This window comes from Aedes albopictus, chromosome 1, assembly GCF_035046485.1.
Source record: "Aedes albopictus strain Foshan chromosome 1, AalbF5, whole genome shotgun sequence".
In the NCBI taxonomy this organism is placed as follows: domain Eukaryota; kingdom Metazoa; phylum Arthropoda; class Insecta; order Diptera; family Culicidae; genus Aedes; species Aedes albopictus.
This window is the reverse complement of record NC_085136.1, coordinates 257278710-257304525: the sequence shown is the minus strand read 5'-3', so window position 1 is coordinate 257304525 and position 25816 is coordinate 257278710. Positions and strand designations below refer to the sequence as shown.

Sequence of the window (25816 nt, the reverse complement as noted above, 5' to 3'; positions counted from 1 at the left end):
TCAATATTCGAGAAAGGCTTGCTCCGCAACATTATATGCGTGCATAATTACAACAATCGAACATCGCCGCAGTCGCCATCGCCGCCACAAGTAAATTACGCAATGCAACCAATAATAGTGCAATGGATTGATAGATAGGCGCTGGGCTTGCTTGGCGAATGGTCAGTGTGCAGTGGCTAATGGTATGGCCATAGCCATTGGTCAATTCGGTCGGTTTCTTCCAATTTCGCCCGCTCGATTGCACAAAACAATCGCGGCTTCAAGCTCAACCCTTCGAGTGACTGACTAGCTTGATTGATGTGTGGGCCAATAATGGCGACTGGGTTCGCAGTAACCTGTTCGTTGGTTTCGGATTTTGAACAGTTTACAGGTACAGTACCAGTAAAATTGTTCAGAACTAGAATAGAAGGCTTCTATATCGTATGATACTTAAACGATATAGGTTATCATTTGTTTGTTTGATTTATTTGTGTGATCATAAATTGGTACCGAGAATGATGGTAATGATAACAGGCATCCCCTTCAGTGATTTGACCGAGGCTGGGACAATATAAAAAATGATATTTTAAATTGCATTTACCATAACATTTATAATACTATAATAGTTGAACATTTTTATATTTTTGTCTATGAGCCATGAAGTAAAATAACATTGTAATACATTTTAACTCAGAGCATCTTATTGTACAACCATTTATCATATATTTACCATGCTTCCTTATTAACCATAACATAAATGTTGTTATGATACTACGTTGTGGTAAAAATAGATGAAAAGTAAATATTTGGCTCCAATTCATACACATTATTCACATGTTGATGGAAAACCACCCCCTCGTATTAATTATCGACAGTTGATGAATTCCCACGCTCTGCCCGGGAAACTTGGACGAGCAGCAACTCAACTGGGACCGATTTCGATTCCATTCGAGCGATCGTCGTCGAAAAATTGACCGAGAGGAGCATTCTGGGAATTTAACGGTCGATAGATCCTACCGTTCCTGGTTCAATGATGAGGAACAGAGCGAACTTAGGGGGAAAAACCGGAGGTAAAAAGTGGAAACATGGAGAAGCTGGTTCGAACTGATGAAAGATTAGAGTTGAGATACGTCTGCACTACATCCGGCAAACAGGACCCAAGAGGAACAATATACACGCTAAAAAAAAGAAAGATACGACGGATGAGCGAGGAGTTTCTGTTGTAAACTAAGCTTTCGAGCTGATTCCTGATAATGTGAAGAGTCTAATCATAGTACTGCTTCAGAATATCACAGTTACAAGTGATTTTTCTTTACCGTGTAAGTTTTACTTCGAGGAGAAGCATCAGGACATGTGCTTGATTACGAGATACTCTCAGGTGATTGAGTGCAAAACTGGAGGGTTAACTCGAATGAGGGGGTTTGCATTGTTTTTGTATTACATTGATGAAGAGCTTCCAGAAGAGGAAGCATTAAATTTTAATCGATGAGGAAAGATTGAGAAGACTTACCTGCAATGGGAAGTATCTTGAGGAAATTGTTTACTCGTTCAAGTTGAAGCGGTATGAGAGCTTTCTTAGACGCTCGAAAAGATCACTATTGAAATAAATATGATGTACAGATCAGGCACCCTCAATCAATCGATTCTCTGCAATCATGAATAAGGTATTAATTTTTGGATTATTCATGTTATGGTACAGTTTGTCATCCCAATGATACACTGAATCTTAATAAGGATAACATTGAAACTACGGAAATTATGCCTGCTATCATCAGCTCCCCTCCCTGAGACTTAATAGTTTTCTTAAAAACTTCATTTAATAAAAAAGCTATAAACTAAAAATGATACGGCTTAAAGTGTCGAAAAGCGTTATTTTTTCTCGAGCATAGAAAACTCGAGATTTTAAAGATCTATTATAATAATGGAAATCTTCAAAAAGCCGGTTTTACCTCAATGACATACCAAATTATTCATCAAGATAACTGTACAGCAACCATTAGTTATATAATCCAGAGTAAAATAATTTAACAATACATTATATCGTAATTCAATGGTAGTTTATGATAATTTTATTAGAATTTTTTATCAGGGCAAACTGGTAACTAGTGTTACCAGAAGGTTACGGCCAAGTAGGGTAAGCTAAATTGAAACCCACAGAAGATGGTCAGTAAACCTTCAGTCGCATTCAATTCCCCATCATCCCAGCGAACCGGAGTTATCAAAGTCTCATTTCTCACGGTAATAAGTTTCCCCGAAAAAAAAAACCATCGCATTAAACTTCCATTTATGTGCCATGTGCTCCGCAATCTCCCACAACAGCCCGAAAGCCAAATGGAAAAACTTTTTTCCCGATTTCCACCCCTCACACACCCAGACCGTACAACGTACACGCGGAACCCCCACCGCCAGCACCAGTGAGCGCCACCCAAAGTCAAATGTAATTGGCATCGTCACACGGGGCGATGGGAGGGCGTCCCAGCAACGCCGAGGAGCATTTCGACTTTATGCGACAAGATAAATAAAATTAGCCCAGGCAACTTGCAGGGCACAGACTTCGAAGCGATGATATCGCCGCCTACGAAAATGTTCATACGCCACCGCACAATGATTCGTAGATATAAAAAAATTGACCACAATGAAATAAGGTCTGAAAGCGCTTTCTAGATTCTTGGTTTAAAGCACAAAACATGGGCCACAAGTACATATTTACAGATTTTTTTATGTTTAGTAATTGAAAATATATTCGAATAGAATATTACAATTCATGGCATCGTTCATATTATAAGATATTCATTGGTGAAATGATAACGATACACTTAATCATTCTTTTATAATAAGATGACGGTTGTACCTGAAATGGGATCATACAATACGATATGAGTATCATAGCAATAGCGATAACGATTTCCTTTATCGTCCCTGATATCGTCGCATTGTCATTACCAAATGCGACAAAATCCGACAGATGTCCGCAGGGGTGTTTTATTTTATCAGATTGATACTTCTGCGGTGAAGCATTTCCGTTTTTCTTTTATTATTCACTGTGTTATAAAGTATCGTTCCACAAAATTTGTGTTCGAGAAAAATGACATTTTTGAATGGTAACGATACGATGTATGGTATATGCATGGATTCAAACAATAAAATGTACCAGGATTGTATTGTTTTAAATTGTAGTTTCAGTACTGACTATACTTTACATTGAATGGTTAAGGAATAATTCTTTTTTGTATGATGTATTATTTTACCACATAAATCGTACTATTGTTATTTTGCTCCTGTTAATGACATCTGAGGTCTGTCAGCGAAACGAGCATAAAAATAACGTAAAATATAGCTCATATTTGAGCGTTCGGACTATGTAGAAGCTATCAAGTTCAACATAATTACTATACTTCGGAATTTTTCCGAAAAGGACTTAAATAACTCTGCAATTATAGGATCATCCACGCCAAAGTTTGGGTAATCTCTTACTGCATTAGCAGTTGAAACTAAGGCTCCCATGCCCCACCAGCCAGATAACTGGGTTTGGCAAACTAACCATCATTTGAAGCAACACTTTAAGCGGCATGATGGAACATTACCGAGCGCGCTAAGTGTTGTTAGACCACTAATGTAGTTACATGAAGTCGGTGATGGGATACATAAGTAACACTACAGCGTGCTTAACCGTTATTGCAATATTTGTGGCACCCGTTTGACTGAAGCTTGGAATACATAACAAACGTTAGCGTCGAATTACATAGGTAACTCAGAGGTTGACCCATGGGAAAACTGATAAGTTTGACTCAAATATAAGCTATGGGTTCCAGGCTTACAGAACGAACTCAAAGACGAAGGTTCATAAGAAGGTTTATGCAATTCAGTATCATAATTTATGTTTTATGCAACTCATTTTGGTATCATAATGGTCAATTTTTCCACACTGGTTCATTATGCAACTGAAATGAGTTGCATAATGAAAAATAGTTGTATAATGTTCATAATGCAACTCATTTTTAATTCAATGAGTTGCATTATGAAAAAATCATTGCATAAAATTTTGTATTTTGTAAATTTTGTAAATAACTATTCAAACTCCTGTTCGTACGCTAAAATGGCTCAAAGGTATTTTTTATCAATCGCAATTCAATCGATTGTGGTCAAAGGAGGCATTCCAGAAGTTCCTCCGGAAGGTCTTCTGGAAATTTACACAGGAATCCTTCTCGAAACTACGTCATTTCTGGAATATTCCAGGTTGAATCCATTTCTTCAAAAGAAACAAAAAGTAATTGTACAACTGCTGATAACACAGCGCAACATTTTTTTGTCTCAAGAGCAAACTTATGTGTCTCCGAAGGATTTTGGACCGCTGAATCCGAATCCGGGCTCAGATTTGCTCTAACACGTCACAATTTTGAGCTATACCTCAATTTATAGGGCAAAATATGCGATTTTGGGCTTTTTTGACTGCAAGCCATTAAGCTTGGAAATATATTTTTTAAGCAATCAAAAGGTTAATTGGTCAATTAACATCCAAATTAACGACTCATGCAAAATATTTCGTTTTACCTAATCAAATCTGATAGATTTAAGCATTTTATGTTAGCATGAAAACTTGCATGCAACTTTCGGAGGATGACTTGTATGGGAAATATCGTACCTAACATAAATCGCTTAAAACTATCAAATTCGATTTGGTAAAACGAAATATTTTGCATGAATCGTTAATTTAGATGTTAATTGACCAATTAACCTTTTGAATGCTTGAAAAAAAATATTTCCTTGCTTAATGGCTTGCAGTCAAAAACACCCAAAATCGCATATTTTGCCCTATAAATTGAGGTATAGCTCAAAATTGTGACGTGCTAGAGCAAATCTGAGCCCGGATTCGGATTCAGTGGCCCAAAATCCTTCGGAGACACATAAGTTTGCTCTTGAGACAGTCAAAAAGTTAATTTTTGTTACGCTGTGTAACCCGTTTCTTCGCATTTGTTTTTGCCTTTCTCGTACACTAAGTGTACTGGAAAGGCTATATGTTCACTCCAAAAATGACTTTTTGATAGAAGGCCCGGAGGGTCGAATCACATATACCAATCAACTCAGCTTGACGAATTGAGGTGATGTCTGTGTGCGTATGTATGTGTGTGTATGTGTGTGTATGTGTGTGTGTGCGAGTATGTGTGTGTACAAAAAAACTCACATCACTTTTTGGCAGTAAACCTCTACCGATTTTAATGACCGATGGTTCATTCGACGCGGAATCTGGTCCCATTGTTTCCTATTGAAAATGGTTCAGATCGGTTCAGCCGTCCCGGAGTTATGGCCATTTCGGTGTTTCGGACCGGTACCCCAGGAAGAGGTTAGATATGAAAATGCTACAAAACCATGAATGCGACACATCAGACCGCGGCTTGTTTTTTAACCTGATGAACGGTAAGCAGGAAAATAGTCTCAGGCCATATCTGAACCGGTAGTGTTCCGGAATCGATCCGGATGTCCCGCCGGAAGTGGCAAAATATAAAAGTGAGCCAAATCCATACATGCGACACATAAAAAACCGGCTTTTTCGATAACCTGATGAACAGTGAGCAGGAAAATAGCCTTAAATCCAGCAGAAAATACCGGTATTGTACCGAAACCGGTTCCGGGTGTCCCGCCGGAAGAGGCCAAAAATACAAGTGAGCCAAACACATGCATGCGACACATCAAATTGCCGCTTTTTCAATAACCTGAGGAATATTAAGCAGGGAAATAGTCTTAGGCCGTATCTGCACCGGTAATGTTCTGGAACCTTCTCCGGGTGTCCTGCCGGAAGTGGCCAAATATAAAAGTGAACTAAAACATGCATGCAACACATCAAATCGCCGCTCTTTCGATATCCTGATTAAAGGTAAGCAAGAAAATAGTCTTAGGCTGTATCTGAACCGGTAGTTTTCCGGAACCGGTTCCGGGTGTCGCGTCAGAAGTGGCCAAATATAAAATTTAAACAAACCCATGTATGCGACACATCAAATCACACCTTTTTCCAAAACCTGATAAACGGAAAGCAGGAAAATATATCTGAACCAGTCCCGGGTGTCCCGCCGGAAGCGGCCATATTTAAAAGTGAACCAAGCTCATGCATGCGACACATCAAATAGTGGCCTTTCGATAACCTTATGAATATTTAGCAAGAAAATGGGCTCAAACCACAGTAGAAGCTACCGGTAGTGTTCCGGAATCTGTTTCGGGTGTTCCGCTGAAAGTGCTCAAATATAAAAGTGAAGCAAACCCTTGCATTCAACACATCCAATCGCGACACTTTAGATAAACTGATAACGGCTAGCAAAAAATAGTTCAAGTCATATTTGGGACAACTGGTAGTGTTCGGAACCGGTTACGGGTATCTCGTCGAAAGTGATCGTATGTAAAAGAGAACCAAACCAATATTCACGACACATCGAACGGCTTTTTCGATAACCTTTTGAACGGTTAACGGTAAAACATCTCTGATTACACAAGTTTACAAAATAAAACGAAAGTCGTGAACTTCTGTCAACGACCAAAATTTTTGAAGCACAATTTAGCACGGATTTCGTAACCGACCTTCAAAAAATTTTAAGTAGAACAGTTTTTGAGTTTTAGCTCAATTTCGAGTTTTGCAACTTTTCAAAATATGTAATTTACTAAAATTAAGATATATTGCGTTTTGTTCAACCAATTTTAAATCTTTTTCCATAAATTAAAAGCTGAATACAATACCATTCGATCATCCGAATACAGGTTTTGCGGTAGATTGATGAAATTCAAGATATTGGCGAGTTTTGGGGACAATCTTCTTAAATTTTAGCAAAATTCCCAAAAATTTTTGAAGAAATGTATTTTTTTCAATAACAAAAAACCAACTTAAGAATTCTTTCTCGACGTTTATTTGACGTATCATATGTAGGCGAGTTACAGTAAAAATTTCAGCACAATCGGAGCATTAATAACGGAGAATGAAATTTTTGAAGTGAGCGACTTTGCTTAAAAATAGAACAAAAATCGATTTCAAATCATCAACCTTGTATGGAAAGTCGAAAAAATTTCCGCTCTACTGTATTTTTTTTCTTTCGCGTTTTCGAACTCAGGGCATGATTCTACACCAAAAATGATCATCAGCTTACCGAGTTCAAAAATGCTGCAAACTAGTGTTATATATGGGAAAACAAGTAGTGTCCCGAAATCGGTTCCGGGTGTCCCTGCGGAAGTGGTCAATTGTAGAAGGGAACCAAACTTTACATGCGACATATCAAAGCTCGGCTTTTTCGATAACACAGCGTAACAAAAAATAACTTTTGGTCAGTCTCAAGAGCAAACTTATGTGTCTCTGACAGATTTTGGGCCGCTGAATCTGAATCAGATTTGCTCCAGCACGTCACAATTTTGAGCTATACCTCAATTGATAGGGCAAAATATGCGATTTTGGGCTTTTTTGACGGCAAGCCATTAACCAGGTAAATTGGTCAATTAACTTCTATCAAATTTGATATGGTAAAACAAAATATTTTGCATGAGTCGTTAACTTAGATGTTGCGCCTCAGATCACATTAGAGACTAGCGGTAGTGTTCCACAACCGGTTCCGGATGTCCCGCCGGAATTGGTCAAATGTAAAAATGACCCAAACCCGGTACATCGAATCGCTTTTTTCAGTAACCTGATGAATGGATGGCCACCGATGTGGAACTTGCGGGGATAGCTAAGTCCCTTAGCGTAGGTAAGGCCCCAGGTCCGGACGGAATTCCGAACCTGGCCTTAAAAGTAGCTATTGCAGAGGCTCCCGAGCTGTTCAGGTCTGCTATTCAGAAATGCCTGGACGAGGGAGTTTTCCCAGAAGCTTGGAAGAGGCAGAGCCTGGTATTTATTGCCAAAGGCGGGGAAACCACCCGGAGACCCGTCGGCATATAGACCAATATGCTTGATTGACTCGGCGGGGAAGGTGCTCGAAAAGATCATCCTCAATAGAATGTTGAGGTTCACCGAGGGCGAAAATGGTCTTTCGAGCTACCAGTACGGCTTCCGGAAGGAGATGTCCACCGTAGACGCTATCTTGTCGGTTACAAAAACCGCCGAGAAAGCACTCGAGCCTAAGAGGAGGGAAATTCGCTTCTGCGGGATAGTGACTCTGGACGTAAGGAATGCATTTAATAGCGCCAGTTGGGCTGCTATTGCCGATGCGCTCTTGTGTCTGGGGATACCGGGGTTCTTGTACAAGATTCTCGAAATCTACTTTCAGAATCGAGTACTAGTTTACGACACGGAGGAGGGTCGGAAGTGCTTTCACATAACCTCAGGAGTCCCGCAAGGTTCCATCCTGGGTCCGGTGTTATGGAATGTCATGTACGACGAGGTGTTGAGGTTAGAGTACCCAGTGGGAGTGGAGATTGTCGGATTTGCCGACGACATTACGCTCGAAGTCTACGGTGAAACGATCGAGGAGGTGAAGTTGACTACCAACCACTCGATCAAGGTTGTGGAGGCGTGGATGCGATCCAGGAAACTGGAGCTGGCTCACCACAAGACAGAGGTGACGGTTGTTAACAACCTGAAGTCGGAGCAGCAGACGGAGATCAGTGTAGGAGAGTGTACTATCCTGTCAAAGCGCTCCGTCAAACACTTGGGCGTGATGATCGACGATAAGCTTACCTTCGGTAGCCACGTTGATTATGCCTGTAAAAGAGCCTCCACAGCTATTGCGGCACTGTCCCGGATGATGTCCAATAGCTCTGCGGTGTACGCCAGTAAGCGCAAGCTTCTGGCTAGTGTTGCTACGTCCATACTTAGGTATGGCGGCCCGGCGTGGGGCACCGCGCTAAGTACTAAATGCTACCGACGGAAGCTGGAAAGTACTTACAGGCTTATGTGCCTGAGGGTTGCGAGCGCGTACCGCACCGTGTCACACGACGCTCTTTGCGTCATTACTGGTATGGTGCCTATCAGCATTCTTATCAGTGAGGACATGGAGTGCTTCGAAATGCGCGGCACAAGAGGCATACGCAGGACTGCCAGGATGGCCTCTATGGTCAAATGGCAGCGCGCGTGGGACAGTTCCACCAAAGGAAGATGGACCCATAGGTTGATACCGAGGGTAGATAGTTGGATTAATAGGCGCCATGGGGAAGTTACACTCCACCTGACACAGGTCCTTACAGGTCATGGTTGCTTCCGACAGTATCTACACCGTTTCGGGCATGCGGATTCTCCCGAATGCCCAGTGTGCAATGGTTTAGAGGAAACGGCGGAACACGTTTTGTTCGTGTGCCCGCGTTTTCGCACAATGCGTGACCGCATGCTTGCCACATGCGGGGAGGACACAATCCCGGACAACTTGGTCCAGAGAATGTGTAGGGATGAGTTTGGCTGGAACGCCGTTTCAACGGCTATCACCCATATCGTCTGGGAGCTACAGAGGAGGTGCCCGCCTCCCAAGGACATAGGGAGTGGTGAGGACCACTCGGGAACCTGGCTAAGCGCCAGCATGCTAACGTGATGGACTCTCCAAAGCGAGTCATCGATGTTCGTTGCTGCTAGGCTACGCAGCTAACCTTGAGGGTGCGATGTGCACTAGCCCCTCTCTGAAGCAATACCTTCTTGGTGGTTCCGAAGAGACGTAGGGTTTGGCAACCATAGGAATGGTTTAGTGATTACGAGGAGAGAGTAGTCCTGGCTTTTACTATTGTTGTATAAGACGGCCTAAGCCCCACACTACCCTAACCTTCCTGTTAGGGTGTCTGTTGAGCAGATTATCCCCCTATGGTTTAGAAAAAAATACAAAAAAACGTTATCAAATTGAAAAGTGTTCAAATGTCGCAGTTGCACCTCTTCCAGCCTCCTCTAGCCGCTGCTTTCGGAAATTCGGAGTAGTGTTTCTTCTAAGGGATTTTAGTTCCTGGTCGAATTTCCTAGGAAGTTTTCTTTCAATATGTTTTGATTGATTAATTTTTTCGGAATACTTTGTTTTGAACACTTTCAATACTTTTAATATCACACATTTTTGTCGAATATCTCTTATATTTTCACACTTTGGGCCCTTTTTCTTTGAAAAATAATATCTCTGAAACAATAACAGATATCCATAAGGGGATTCACTAAACAGTGTAAACTGATTAAACTAATTAAACGTCGCGATCACCAAGGCAATCTTTGATTATTTCATTCGCAAAATCATGAAACATTTCAAATAAGCAGAAAATCATGGCTTACGCAGCAAGTTAGACCCTAATATGGTTTCTTCGTCAAAGTTGTTCAACATTAAGTTCTTCTCAACTTTGTAGAACATTTTATTGCTGTTTATGGAAACAATAAAAAGTTGACATTGTGATCTTGAGAACCATTTGGACAACCCTTATTTCAACTTATTGGAAAAAAAGTTCAAACAATATGAAGAAACTTTCCTGAAAGCTAAAACCAATAGTTTAGGCGTAAATATTTGTTTCCAGTTAAATACGGCCCACGGACCATTGTGCACTGTACGCCGGTTTTCCCCGAATCTCAGCGGCCCGAGCGAAAAGCGGAGAAAGATCACCACCCCGATAAGCTCTTAAAATGTACTTTTCCATTAGGTTTTAACGGAAGTCGTTTGTGTATGTGTGACATCAATTAAAGTATGCTTAAACAAGATTTAAGACGAAATTCCTGTATGGAATTAAAATGAGAAGGCAGATGTGTTGACAGACACCGTTCCAAAACTTGACATTGACAGCCACGACGACGACGACGTCGTCGACGATGAACGGTTAGTTAGCTTAATTAAAATTTAATTCTATTTAATAGAAGCGTAAATTGAAATACATACCGGCGCGGAATTAACGAAGCTTTGCATAATACTCTACGAACGCGCTGCTGCTGTTGCTGCTTCGCTCGTGTTCGACACCATCGTGAACCGATTATCATGGCAATTTGTTACAATTACGCCTTGCATGGTTGCATCGCCGCCGCCTCCTGCGATGCGATGCGATGGTGAATTTTTCAGCTAACTCTTTTTTGGATTCATCCCCCGGCGGTACGGCGTGGAACCAGGGAAACCTGCAAAACAAAAGCGAAAGTGCGGATGATTGAAAAATAAAGCTTTGGCTGGGGTAACTGGCTTTCCGTTGTCCAGTTTGAGTGCGGATGGCTACCCACCATAATTCAACTCGGTTTCTGATAGGGTAATGGATAAATTTAGAGCTCCTGGAGGAAATGAGTTTAATTTCCATTAAAATAATATCAAATGCATGTACAGTAGACATTCGGTAGCTGCAACATGTTTACGTTTCACTTATCGAATGAAGCTCGATAACGGCAACAACTGACAGCATTCGGAAAACATCGCACAGCAGCTAAAGTGTGCGAAAACATTGATGCATTGTTGTTAACGCTTTATTTTGACTGATAGCGGTGCTATAACTGTAATATTGTTGCACTTAGCGAACTTACAAAAATTGCAGATAATGCGTTTATATCGAGTGAACGTAAACTGTACTCAGAAAAATGTGCTCTTTCGATATAAATTTTGATGACTAAACAACCCAATTGATATTGACAATGGTAACTATCGCACTTCGTAATCAACTCATCTGCATTGCTCTCTGTTACTCCTCCATTATTGCGGGCGCGAATACCACGCAGCGCATCTTCATCGTAACCTTTCTGCATGGCCTGCTTCCACTATCCCCTGCTCAACGGTATACTTTATTATTGCTTTTGGAGTTTGACGACCTCCTTTCAATTTCACAACAGCTGATGAAATGCACTCACTCACTCACCTCCAAAATTCACACCAATGCCCCGCGATGCGTGTAGCATTGAGTAATCGCCGCAACCGCCTCCACATATTAAATGTTCATTGCTCATGCACTCTTTTCTCGGCTCTCTTCTTCATCTATTTAATTCGTCAATTTTGGCTTCTTCTCCAATTGCAGGATTCGTAACCAGGGTGGAGGAAACGACCTCGATTAGCACCGTTGAACTCACCGACCCCGTTAACTTTCGAAACGCGAACGACCTCCCGGCGGCCATAGTTAGGCGAGGTTCAACAAACACAACACAGAGGCAGGCACAGTGCGCGTAACCTCTTACCTTGGATTCCGCCAAGGTCGATCCTATATGCTCGGGAGTAATGCGAGAAATGGACCGACTACCGGACGAATGCAGTAGGAAGCTGGGGCACAACGGGCTGCTGGTGGACTGTTGTCAACAAACGACTACGCAAACGAAGGTGAAGATTCTCCGAAGGGATGCGTCGTGGCGTTCGGCGGGGCTTCTGCTTCTGGCCGGGATCGTTTGTGCGCAGATCTTCGCCAGCAGTGGCACACCCCTTGTAGATGATAGCGGTAGTAGCAGCAGCAGTAGTAGCAGTAGTGGTGAGTACCGAACTTCAATATTTTATACAGTTGCGAACGTGCTGGGCTGTTCTCGGTTTCGATTTCAAGCAAGACAAGGTTAACGAACCTCGACCAATACAGAAGGGCAGTAGATATTCACCAAATGCAAACGCTTGTACTGCAATGCTTTTTGACTGGAAGTTTGCTGCCGTGAATCGCAAGTCAGTCCCATATGTAAAAAGTAGGCATTGAGAAAATGGCCTCTGAAGTTTTAAAATTCGATTTCTATGCGAAACTCTAAAAAATCTTCAGACTCTAGTTTAATTTAAAAACACTTCACTAATACTTTACTTTTGCAAAAGAAAATAAAAAATGAATAACTCTTTTAAAGAAAAACTAGAAAGGGCGAGCAAATTCCTTTTAATTCTACTACTGTGCTTATCTTCGGACAGATAGGCCTATTTCGTCTGTGACTTACAGACAGTACAGTAAAGTACAGTAAAGTCTAAAAAATCGCCATATATTGAAAACTTCTGCGATCGTCATGAAACTTTCACATATTGTTTCAAACGTGAAAAATTAACAGTGAAAACTATAAAACTGACTAAAATAGTGTTAGGTTTTGTACTGGAGGGTGCACAAGTTCGTAATGGGACTGACTTGCGATTACATTTCATTATGGGACAATCTGACTTGGTGTTGTTTTTCAATTTTACTGAACAAACTATATATTTTTTTGCACGCAGCTGAAAGATCATCCGAAGAAAGCTCGAAAACGGTCATTCATTAACTCATTTTTGCCCGAAATGCAGATGGGACTGACTTGCGATTCACGGCAGTTTGCTAGGTGCAACAATTCTGCAGTTATCGCACTTCTTATCATCAAAACAAAACGTCAACAGCGATGCGATGTTTTTCTCATGCATCTTTGTTGAAGTGCGATGTTTTTTAAGTACCCATTATTGGCTGCATTCTGCAATAAATGACCGCTCTATGACGTCTGCCTTAAATGTGTTGCTGTTATCGAACGTCTACTGTATTCTGATAAAAACAGAACTTTTTCCAAAAGTGAGAATATTCGGATGGAGCACTTAACAACGCGACAATCTAAAGAATTGATTGCGATTAGAGAAAACACGTTTATTCAGGCATAAGGCACACCTGTATCAACTCCGTAGACTTCGTAGAAGACTACTATACCGTAAGCTATTTCCGAGTAGACCATCCGACCGTACGTCATTGAAGACCTTGAATATTGCGCAACTGGTCGATTCCCTGTCCGACACATCATTGACCCGATCTGCGTCCGTGAAGACTTTGAGCAAAGATACCTCTTCGTTGGCCTTGTACATCATATACATATCCATAGAGCAGTTGGCGTAGCGTAGCGCTTGCCTGAGGAACTTTACACCCGCTGCCAAAGCGGACGAGTTGTAACAGAAGCGTAAGCTGGGCAGACTGCGAGTTCCCTGTACGGCTCCAAAATCCGCTTATCTTCTTCGCCTTTCCGCAGCTTCATCCTGCACTCAAGGGGCGTCGATACTGGTTTATAGGCTTTCATCCGAAACCACCGCAACATGTTCTCAAGGTTCTACCGCTAACTTATGAGTATTAAGCACTACACCTCACCCGCATCTGTCATTTCAAATTCCTTCGAAAGACAACCTTCGATAGCTTCCACAGCGCGCATCGATGGGCTAATCACCAGTGTGGAATTCCGAGCAATAATCCGGAAGAGGAGTCACCCAGCCAACGAAAGCCACCACACGTCTCACCTCGTTGACCGAAAGATGTGGAAGGAGGCAACAGCATGGCGGCAGCTGCAGATGATGGCATCACAGCAGGGGAGTTAGCCCTTGTTCAGCTCTTATTACACTATAAGCATTGGGAGCTCTTTCGCACCTTCACAACCAGTACATCATCGACATACAGCGCCATGATCACTACGACTTCGCCAATCTACGGGATAAGTCGTACTTATGTTGAACTTCTGCTGTCTTTGCATTAACGACCGCTCTACGCAATTCCCAGTAGCGAAGCTTCTGGTTGGACCATATCGCTCAGCACACTAGTTCAGAGGAGCGTTACAGACTTTGATTTGGTGGATGAACACCCTTTTCTTATTGGCCAGCGCGGAGAGTATCTCCACTTGGCCACTGTGGAGTTGATTTCATTTTAGTCCATTGGTCCAGACCATGTCTCCGGCTGCAACCCCGCAGCGACCAGACGTGCTTTCTAGTGATCCGGTTTCTCCATTGATTCCTCGCCTAATCCGTTTTATTCGTTACTATTGTTGTTCGTTTCGATTCGCTAGTTGATTCATCAAACTCCACGTTTCTTCCTCTGCGAATCTGACTTCTCGTTGATTGCTTACTTTCATTTCGGCCAGTAACTTTGCATTGTGGGCTTCGTGGCCGTGCGGCTAGAGGCGTCAGTCATCTAGGCGTTTCGTAAGCTTCGGAGTGTGGGTTCGATTCCCGTTCTAGTCGGGGAAAACTTTTCGTCAAACGGAAAATTCTCCACTGGGCCACTGGGTGTTATGTGTGTTGTCCGTTGTCATATGTTCGTGCTTGTTCAGTCTGTACAACCTCTGGTTGAAGACGGTGTAGTGTCTTTTTAAAAAAAAAAGCGGCGTCTTCAACGCCACAGTCCTTGTGCCATCCTTAAGCATTTTGCGTTCGTTGCGGCCGTTGCAAACGTCCACTGTCTGCTCCTCGAAGAATCTCAACCAGCCTCCTGTCACCGCAATACTGCCCCACAGGAAAATAACGAGCCAACATCTCTGGTTCCCACTTCCAGCCGCCTCGTTGAACACAATAGCGGCGGCTCGGCGGCTTGGTTCCCCATGACAGCGCAAAGTTTGTAAACAAACATAATTCCAGGAGCAACAATCAAAAGCGGCGAAACTTTTTTTCACAACCAATTTTGTTTTCACCTTTTAAAATCGTTAGTTTAAGCAAAACATGATTTTTAATTTCGCAATTATTTATTTAAAAATGAAGTTGTAATAGTATCAGCTCGTCTTCGTCACGGGAATAAAGTTTCCACAAAATTTATAATTGTTATTGATATGATTCAGCCACAGTCAATAATCGTTCCTGGATTTTGATGCTGACCTCAAAAACATGGCCGCGTGACAGGAGGCTGATCTCAACTCGTTCGTTCTCGTCCTTCTGTTCCTCACCAAAACTGGCATCCTCTTCTCAGGATATTGAATCCGGCGGTTCTGATGCCGCTTCTTCGATCTCTTCGTCAATCGCGCTCTTCGCCGACGATCGGTTTCTATTCCTCCCAGACCTCGAACGGTGCGATGTCCGACGCAATCGCATTCCATGGACTTCAGTTAGTCAGTAACGCTACAGCTTGTCCTTTGAAGCATCCACTCCGGTAGCATTTCTCCACAACAGTTGGATTGAGCAGCTCGCTGACCGCGTTCTGCACTGCTGCTAGCAAAAACAGTTGACCTGCTAACTCCGATTCTTGCCGCCGTTGTCGCAGCGCAGACGAATTATCCTCTGGCAATCATCAACGCTTTGTACTGCTGGAAACACTCCAATACGTCTTCCTTGCTTTCCATCAAGAATTCCATCGTAGTAGACCAATGCCAACACTAGTGACGCTCTTTTTTATTCACACGCAGTATAAACGTCTTTCGACTCTGTTTCTCGGCCCATTGTTCTTCGAACCCAGTCCAATTTCGGATCACCTTCTCCAGGCTTTTAGCATTCAGAGCTTCTTTGGAATGCAGCCACACAACAGCAAAGCTTCACTTGAGCCGTGCCTGCTAGACGCCTGTCTGTTCCGTTGCATGTACCTTGGATTTCTGATCAATATTTACTTTCTCACTTAGCTTGATGTTCTTATTCCCGCTTCCAACTAACGGCCCTTCTTCTTACAGACAAAACCCTTAAATACACACTCAGCTGCTTTGATTCCGAACACACAGCGGTGTCCTATTCTGGGGTTATCCAATTCGATATCTATAGCCCCTTCTTCTTCGTCTCCTCGTCGGCACTTCACAAATGCTCAGATAATCCCTTCTGGCATCGTCTCAAGTGCTGTGACGATAAGATAACCACGTAACGAGTTGCCTTCCTACCGCAGGCTCAACATTCTCCGTTTGAGATGCATCCTGCGGGCGATGCTCTTCCGTTCGAAGACTCTGCTCAGGACCTCGCAGATCTTCTTCGGCTTTTGCTTCCTCTGAACGTACTCCAGATGGAAATCATGGATCCTGGAGATCAGAAGCGTTCGTTGGTCCTTTTACTCTCGCTTTTCCCGGTGGTTAACGTTCTGCTCTCCGATGTCCATGGAGACATCTTCAATCCCGGAACTCCGTCAACCTTCATCTCAATGGATTCCAGTAACTCGTGTTCCTCTACAAGCACTTGCATCCGAAACTTCCATGCGCTGCAGTTTGATCCCTTAAACAACGCCAGCTGGTAGTGCCCTTCACGACACTGCTCCTCCATCACAACACTTCCTATGATTCCAGTTTAACTTCCGGAAAATGTTTATGGGCCCATAACCTGAGGTGGAAATTCAGATTCAACGATTTCCTTTGCGAGCGTACTAAGGAGCACTCCTTTCCACACCTTCACATTCAGCTTCTTCCACAGTTCCATCGGGACGTGGACATAGAGCAACTGATTGCGATTAGAGAATAACCGTTCATTCACTTAGCTTGTTTTGTCTACATTGATGGGAAGGTAAACGTACACTCAGGGTTGTGTAAAAGCGGACATCTGGTATAACAGAAGCTAATACCTAAGGATTGTATCCTCACACCAAACGCATACAGCAATGCAAAAACCAGCAAAATGAATTGCTGAATTTTCAGCAATATTTGGTTGGAATCTATCACAACCGGTAGCCCTATCAGTATAGTAAAAGTTGCTGGATGTTTCAAAAAATTGTGCAAAAATTCAGCAACTTGTATTTCTTTCCATTCATCTTAGAAAATAACAGATTTTCTCTGCGATAAAACAAAACATATTAAGAGTTTTTTCCTACTATTCACAGATAATTGTAGTTTAAAAATCCTGCCGGTAATTCCATTGGAAATTTTCTCGGCATATTCATTGGAAATTGCTTGGGCAATTCCTTCAGCCATTCCCTCTGTGAAGTTTGTTTGGCAATTTGGAATGCATTTCATTTGAGAAACGCGTCCGGAAATTTGGTTAGGTCTGACTTTGGGAATCCTTTAGGTATGTTCATTGGAATTCCATCTGCATTTTTTCGGGAATTTCTTCTGAAATTACTTTGGAAACTTCCCAACCAATTCCACCGGGAATTTCTTTTGTGAGAATTCTTCCAGGAATAACTTTGTCTTTCAGCAACGTTTTCTTCGTAAATCTTTCAGCATTGTTTTGAAAGTTTCTTTGAGAATTGCCCACTTCTCAAAATTTCCAAAACATCCCATACATTTTTTTTATTCCTGGGGCAATTGATTCGGTGATTTCATTAGAAATTTCATCGTGAATTCTTCCAAAAATTTCTCAAGTAATTCTTTCGGAAACTTCTTCGCTTGCTGTTCTGGTAAACTCACTCAAATTCCTTCCGCAATTTCTTTAGAAATTCTTCTCGAATTTTATATTCGTCAATTTTTCAATTCCTTTGGTAAATTTCATCGAGCATTTCTACCGTTTTTTTTTTTGTTTTGTATCATTCCTTAGACAATTGCTTTGGATGTTTCTTGAGCAACTAAATGGAATTCGTTCCGCTTTTCTATCGGTATATCCTTTGCGTACTTCTTCGTAAATATCTTCGTGAGTATTTGCAGTATTTTTTTTTTTTTTAATTTCTTCAGCAACTCCTTTGGAATCGTTTTTTTTTTTAATTTCATTTGACGAACTCCTCTGAAAATGCTTTCAAAATTTTGTATATGCATTCTTTTGGCTTTTTGTTTGGAAGGTTCTTCGGGAAAAATGAGATTACTGAAGAAATTCCAGAATTGCTGAAGAAATTGTGAGATATGCTGATTGATTGATTTGTCTTTATTAGAGAGACTTTCAGCCCTTGGCTGTGAGATATGCCTGAGACATTTCTAAACAAATGTCCTAAGGAGTTTCCATAGAAGATGCCATAAAACCTTTCAAAGATTTTTTTTAACAAAACTAAAGGAAATCTAGAAATAATCACAAGATATCGCATTTAACTTAACTTTCATCAATCAGATTTATTTTTTAAAAAATGCCGCAAGTCATTTAAAAATTCTGTTGATCATTTCTTTGGGAATTTACTCATCCTTTTTTATGGTTGCGTAGACAGTTTTTTACGATGTAAGTTATTCCGAAATCCCTCATGCAATTCCTTTGTGAAATCCACCAGTGATGCCTTTGAATATATACTCAGATATGACTCAGGACATTCCTTCGGCATTTTCTTTGGCAATCCTTCAACATTGATATTCCGGTTTTTTTTTCCGGTGATCCTAATCAAATTCTAATATGCTTTCTGTGGAGAACTCTTTGAAAATTCTATTGAGAATCGCCCACTTTTCAAAATTACCAAAACATCTCAATTTTTTTTCTTCTCAATTTTCTAAGGGAGTGTCTTCGGAAAAATTTTCGAGAACTTCTTCGGTGCTTCATCTGGGAATTAACTCGGAAATCATACTAGGAATAACATCGGAAACTCCTTTGACAATTTCTCAATTAATTCAGTTGAAAACTTTGTCAGTTATTCCTCTTGAAATTCGTTCCAATTTTTTTTTCGGGAACTGCCAAATTGAGAATTTTTTTTTTGATAAATTCCATTGAGTTTTTCATCGGGAATTTCATTGAAAAATTTCTTCGGCAATTGCTTTAGATGTTTCTCATTCCATTCTATTCTTACATTATATTCTTTGAAAATTTCGTAGGACATTTCATGTGAAAGCTTAGAGTAAATTGCTTTAGAAAAATGTTCAGCAACTCTTTTGGCATCTTTTTCTGCTATTCGGGAATTGATTTAGTGATTCTCTTCGTTTTTTTTTAATTTTTCAGTAACTACCTCCGATTTTTTTTTAACTTCTTCCGGTAATGCTTTTAGATTTTTTTTTTTTTAATTCTTTTTGAAACTTCTTTGGCAATTTTTATCGGAATTGGTAGGACCAACTTCTCTGGAAATGCTTTCTTAAGTTTTTTAGGATTTTATTTTGAAAATAAGTTTGGAAAATTTCTTTGCAATTTAATTGAGAATTTCCTTAGGAATTTCTTGAATAATTTCGTTTGAGATTATTTTAAAATTTTCCACAGCAGTTTTTTTTGAAAATTTTTACGAAGTTTATTTTGAGAATTCCTTTGGCAACGTTAGAAAATTCTCCGGCAATTCCTCCATAGTTACATAGCGAATTCCTTTAGCAATTCCCATTGGGAATTCATGAATTTCTAGAAAAAATGTCTGAGAAATCAAGAAATTTCCAAAAGCGTGTTGAAAGGAGTTTTCCAAAAGCGTGTTGAAGAGAGATTTCTGAAACAGTTCCCAAGGTGTATGCTGGAGGTTTCATATTTTATTTTATAGCAAATTCCTACAGTAATTCCGATTGGGAATTCATGAATTTCATGAAAAGATGCCTGAAAAATTGAAAAATTTCCAAAAGAATGACAGGTAATCCTAAAAGAACTACCTGCAAATTTACCAAACGAATGGTGCAAGGAATTTTCAGAGAAAGTGCCAAAAAAGTTTTCTCAAAGAAATTGTTCAATAAAATTGATTTTCAACCAAAGAGAATATCAAAGGGATTCTCGAATAAACTACCAAAAGAATTACCAAAGCAGTTTCCAACACAAGAATATACAGAAGGAATTTAACCTTAATCGTGCATTGGGGTCATTATGACCCAGACAGGCACGCTGAGCGTATACACTGCGTCAGCGGGGTGAACTTGAGCTAATGCACGAAGAAGGTTAAATAAAATGGCCAAAACTGAAGGAATTCTCAAAATTGCCACAGGAATTAACAAAGGATTAGCTGAACAAAAAAATTCATGGAACTCCCGCGATTTTTATGTGTGAAATTAAACGTGTTCAACTTAAAACAAGATGTAAAATCTATAATCATTTTTATTTTAATCAATAAACATTTGGTAAACTTTTGAAATTTTGAGCTGGAGTGCTATAAGGAAATATATTTTCAGCACTAACTATGCCCCTTCACTGACTTATCAAATGCGCCCTAATATCAGAAAAACTGTTTTTTTTTTCAAATCTGGTCAATTATCAATTTTACCCAAAATTTTTGTAGTAATTGTTGCGATTTTTTTTGTTTTTATTATTATGTATTTTCACTTAATGTTTCCACACGCTATTGAAAGAGTTTTAAAATATATTTGCAAAAAAATTCTCAAATAAATTGACGTACAAATTTCGAAAAAACTTAATTGATTGTCAAAACTAATTGCCGAAAGAATTCCAAATGGATCATCCACAAAAGACATAGCAGTTTGTGACATAGCAATTTCAAAAAACACCACCAGAACCCCCCCCCCCCCCCCCTCGTAGCCTATTTTTCCATACCTAATACAATGGCTCGTAGCAATTTCAGGGACTTTTCCCTCCCTCCTAAAATGATAAGTCATTTATGGATGGTCCTTTAAGAGAACTTCAAACATATTGCCGAAATTTGAAATCACATGATAGAAAAACTCCCCAAATTTGAAAAAAGAAAATTGTCAAACAACTTTGAAAAGAATTCACAACAATTGCACTATTTGAAACTTTTTTTGGATTTTTTTTTCAGAATTGTTTTGATCATTTCCTCTGGAAATGCTTTCCCAATTTATTCGGCAAATCCATTTGAATTTTCTCAAGTTTTTTTCTGGAAGTTTTTTTCTGGTATTTCTTTGAAAATTCCTTTGGCATATGTTTTTTTTATCATTTTCATTGACAATCCATTTGATAATCGACAATTACTTCCACAATTATATTGCAAATTCATGGGTTTCAGAAAAATATTTCAACAAATTCCATAAGAATGTTCGTAGGAATTTTCAAAGAGATTGTTGAAACCATTCCCGAGAAATATGCTGAAGGAATTGTAAAAGTAATTCCTATGGGAATTGCCTAAGGAAACAATATCCCAAAGAATATCAGTCAAAGATGACATGTCAAAAATGTTTTCAAAGGAAGTTTTGGATGAAATTTTAAAAAAACTTTTCGAAGAAATTCCCAACCAGAATACCACAGGAATTCTCAAATAAACAATCAAAGGAAACTCAACAAGAATTGCTGGAAGCTGTTTCCAAAGGAATTTTTGATAAAAGCTTTAACAAATTACAGATAGAAATTCAATTAAAAAAATGTCATAGGATTTAATAAAGGAATTACTGAACCAATTTTTATAGAACTACCATGATTGCCACTTTAAACTTAAAACTAGATATAAAAAGTGGAATTATTTGTCTCTAGTCTAGGGTTAACACATTGGATATCTTTTTCAGTGCTATTTTTTGTGCTCAGCGATCTTGAAACACATTTTTTTTTTAACATTCATTGTCGTAGCAATATCGCACATGTAATGAACTTTTGAAGGGATGTATTTAGCTGCCAACTAATCGTCAAGCCCATTCTCATCATCAAAGTTTCTAAAAACGTTCACATGTGTTTAGTGATTACTAATTTTCTATGAAAATTGTATATTTTTCTTTTTTTATGTGGATTTTTTTTTTTTGAAGTTTATACGTACCTATTTGAATCATTATTTCATCATTCATTCTGGGATGCTGAATTCTGTTGCAAATCATATTTCCAGCACTAATTATTTGTGAGACTTCACTGGCTCATCAATTTCATCCCAACATCAGAATTATAGATTTTTTTTATGAAATAGTATTTAATAAATAATTACATAAATTACATACATAAATAATTAAATAAAATTGAATGGAATCGTCAAAAAAATCAACTTATTCTTGTTGGTTTTCAGTACAAACCGTACAAACTGTTTCTTAGAAACAGTCTTAATACAGTTCTTAAAAACTAAGTTATTGTTGGAGAAGTTTGTAAATACATTTCTCAAAGGATTCGTCAGCTGGATTACTGAAGAAATTAATAAAGAAATTTGTTAGTCTCGAAAAAGATGGCATAGCCCATTGAAACGTCAGGCGTAGGAAAGACATTTTCGTTCCAATCGCTTAATAGACTGAAATTACATAATCCCCTGTGAATTCGAAACAGTCGAACATGACATGCCGATTTTCAAATGAATTGCCGAAGAAATTTCAAGCAGCATTGGCGAATTTCAATAAAATTTTCAAAAAAATGCCGAAGGGGTTCTTGAAAGAATTGCCGAATAAATTTCCAAAAAACTGCTTAAGAAACTTAAAAATAAATTGTCGAAAAACATTTCCATCAAAATCTCCAAAGAATTTAACAAAGGAGTTTCCAATGAAGTTTCCGAAGAATCTTCCAAAAAAAAATCAAATAAATTTTAAGAAAATTGATTATTGACAAATAACCTCAAGGTTTGCAAGAATAAAATATTCGAATAAAATTGAAAGGAAGTAATTCACAATAGCTAAAATAATTTTCGAACCTATTTCTAAACAAATTTCCAAAGGGGGTACTAAACAAATGATCAGCGAAATTGTCAATGTTTGCAAATCCAGTACTGAGAGCATTTCTTAAAATTCTTAAAATTACATTTTTGGATTCATCATTGGATGACTTTACTTTAATTAAATTTTTTTGGTGAATCTAAACTACTCAAAGTTGAAAAAGTTACGAAAGTAACGAAGGAAACTGTGGATAAAATCACAAGTGAGTGATGAGGAACATTTAATAGAAATTGTAATTAACTGAGGGCTATTATCAACAACAGAATCACAGCGACGACCTTCTTACCTAACGTACCGGACTTGAACGGTTTGGGACTAGAAGTTCGGTAAATTTTATTCCATAACGCATATTTTTTGAAAATTTTCAAAAAAAAACCCTGAAAAATTGAATGAAATGTTTCTTTGGACCATGCATGTTTTCAAACTAAAAAGTCTAGATAGCTTTAAGATCCTATTATTCTTTTCATTTCTTGGGCTCTCGTTTGCTGGATTGCAAAAGCAATAATAAAAGGCGATGTTAATTTCACATTAAATCTAATTTCTACAACCAAACAACAAATGTAACCGACTCTATAAAAAAGCAAAATTAACAGCCTTGTCACTGTAACACTCCATATTACATCAACAACACTCATTCGTTGCGGCAATAAAGTGCCTCGCCCCTCCAATCCTGACCGCGTTGTTACAGCACTACATACCTCCCCCGCACAATGAAGCACACAATGACCAGTCCAGCGTAAGGAAAACTTCATAAATCATTCATCGAAAGCACGCTCGGTCATCCATCATTCATCATCGATGGGAGGAGAGTCATGTTGTCGTAGTAGCTCTGGTCGGTCGCTTTAAAAATAACCTGTGCACTATCTACATACCTAACTGTAGCGCTTTCTGTCATCGTCGTCGTCTATTTCCGTCATTCAGCAGCTGTTCAACATATCTGACTACAGGAGGTAGATGATTGTTTCAATAATCCCATCCCGAATGATGGGACAGTGGAAAATCCCCGGGCAGTCAATAAATGATACTTACGGAATAATTAATAGTGTCCATCCCCTTCTGTCGGTCACCACTGAACAGGAAACGCTTTTGTTTTGATGCGCCATCGCCATCGTTCTCAATTGAAGAGTAGTTCAAGGTTATGGTTGTTGTTTTGAATGGGAAGCCCTCCTTCGAATCGAAACAACTTTCAACTTTCAACAATTATTTCGGTGATGAATTATTAACTGACTTGCTAGGGAGGGGTAAGACACCGTGCAGGGAAGAGTAACTGTAAGCAATTGAGAGCAACTCTATTGATTAAAAATTGACTGGCAGACGTCAAACAACGGTCTCTTGCTGTAGAATGCAAGGAATGCATTTCAAAAACATCGCATTGCAACAAAAGCGCACGCAAAAACATCGCAACACTGTTGACGTTTCTTACTGACAGATAGCCATGCGATAACTGCATAACTGTTGCACTTAGCAGACTTTCAGTTGGAAAGCATTGTATTTAAAGCATTTGCACCGCGCGAACGTCTACTAGTTGATTGACAGTTGATGGATGAATGTCTATCCCGAATGCTCGATGCTTGGCCATTTTTTTTTTAATACAGAAGACGTTCGCTCGGTGCAAATGCTGTGTGCAGTTATCGCACCGCTATCCGTCAAAACGAAATGTCAACAGCGATGCGATGTTTTTCGCATGCACTTTTGTTGCAGTGCGATGTTTTTCGGGTGCACATTGGCTGCATTCTGCAACAACTGACAATTCTTTGGCGTCTGTCAGCTGTTGCAGTTATCAAATTTCATTCGCTAAGTGAAACGTAAACATGTTGCAGTTATCGAACGTCTACTGTACTAAGTCGCATTGCAACGAATTCGATTACGAAATGCAGTCGGATAAAATTTTACCTCCATTGACTAAGAAAACGCTTCTAAAAATCCACAATGAGACTGAATCATATTAAAATTTATTCGGTCTCTATCTCAAGCAGCGGTATCATTCCACGAGTAATTATTGTGTCAATATTATTGACAACGACTCAGCGGAGTGAAAGCCCCTGCCATAGACAAACGGTGCTAAAATTAGGACCAATTAAAACCTGAAGTGCTATTTCATTTGATTAATGTTTATGATAAAGCATGAGGCAGCAGTTCATATTTACTCATATTTAAATACTTTCATTAGCTTATGTAAAGGAATACAATAGACGTTCGATAACTGCAACATGTTTACGTTTCACTTAGCAAATGAAATTCGATAACTGCAACAGCTGACAGACGACAAAGAACTGTCATTCGCTGCAGAATGCAGCCAATGTGTATTCAGAAAACATCGCACTGCAATAAAAGTGCATGTGAAAAACATCGCATGACATTTGATTTTGACGGATAGCGGTGCGATAACTGCAAAATTGTTGCACTTAGCGGACTTGCAGATAAAAAGCATTGCAGTTAAACCGTTTGCACCAAGCGAACGTCTTGTTTTGATTTTTTACTTGTGTCATGCCCCTAGTCGATATTTTTAGAAATGAATTTCTCAGCGTGTATACCTAACACGAGCATATGCAGTAGACGTTTGATAACTGCAACATGTTAACGTTTCACTTACCGAATAATATTCGTTAACTGTAGCAACTGACAGGCATCAAAGAATATGGTATCGGAAAACATTGCACCGTAACAAAAGCGTCTGCGAAAAACAACGCATCGCTGTTGACATTTCATTTTGACGGATAGTGGTGTGATAACTGCAACATTGTTGCACTTAGCGGACTTTCAGTTAAAAAGCATTGCAGTTTAATCGTTTGCACCGAGCGAACGTCTACTGTGTGACATTTCAGTGTGTTTACTGATAAATTCCATCAATTTAAGATTGGCTTCAATTTTAACAAATAACCGGGAATGTGTAAGCTTATATAGTAGACGTTCGCTCGGTGCAAACGGTTTAACTGCAATGCTTTTTAACTGCAAGTTCGGTAGCTGCAACTGTAGTTATCGCTATCTGTCAAT

The 25816-nt window shown here is 39.6% G+C and overlaps 1 protein-coding gene across 2 annotated transcripts in view; it reads left to right on the top strand.

Moving 5' to 3' along the window:
• The window catches only part of LOC109400449 (uncharacterized), a 364886-nt gene that overhangs the window by 246404 nt on the left and 92666 nt on the right, over positions 1-25816 (top strand). For both annotated transcript variants that reach the window (XM_062846653.1, XM_062846654.1), the window contains one exon: positions 11884-12324. In XM_062846653.1, coding sequence (XP_062702637.1) covers positions 12081-12324 — 244 coding nt within the window. In that variant the 5' untranslated portion in view covers positions 11884-12080. The remainder of the gene's footprint in view (positions 1-11883; positions 12325-25816) is intronic.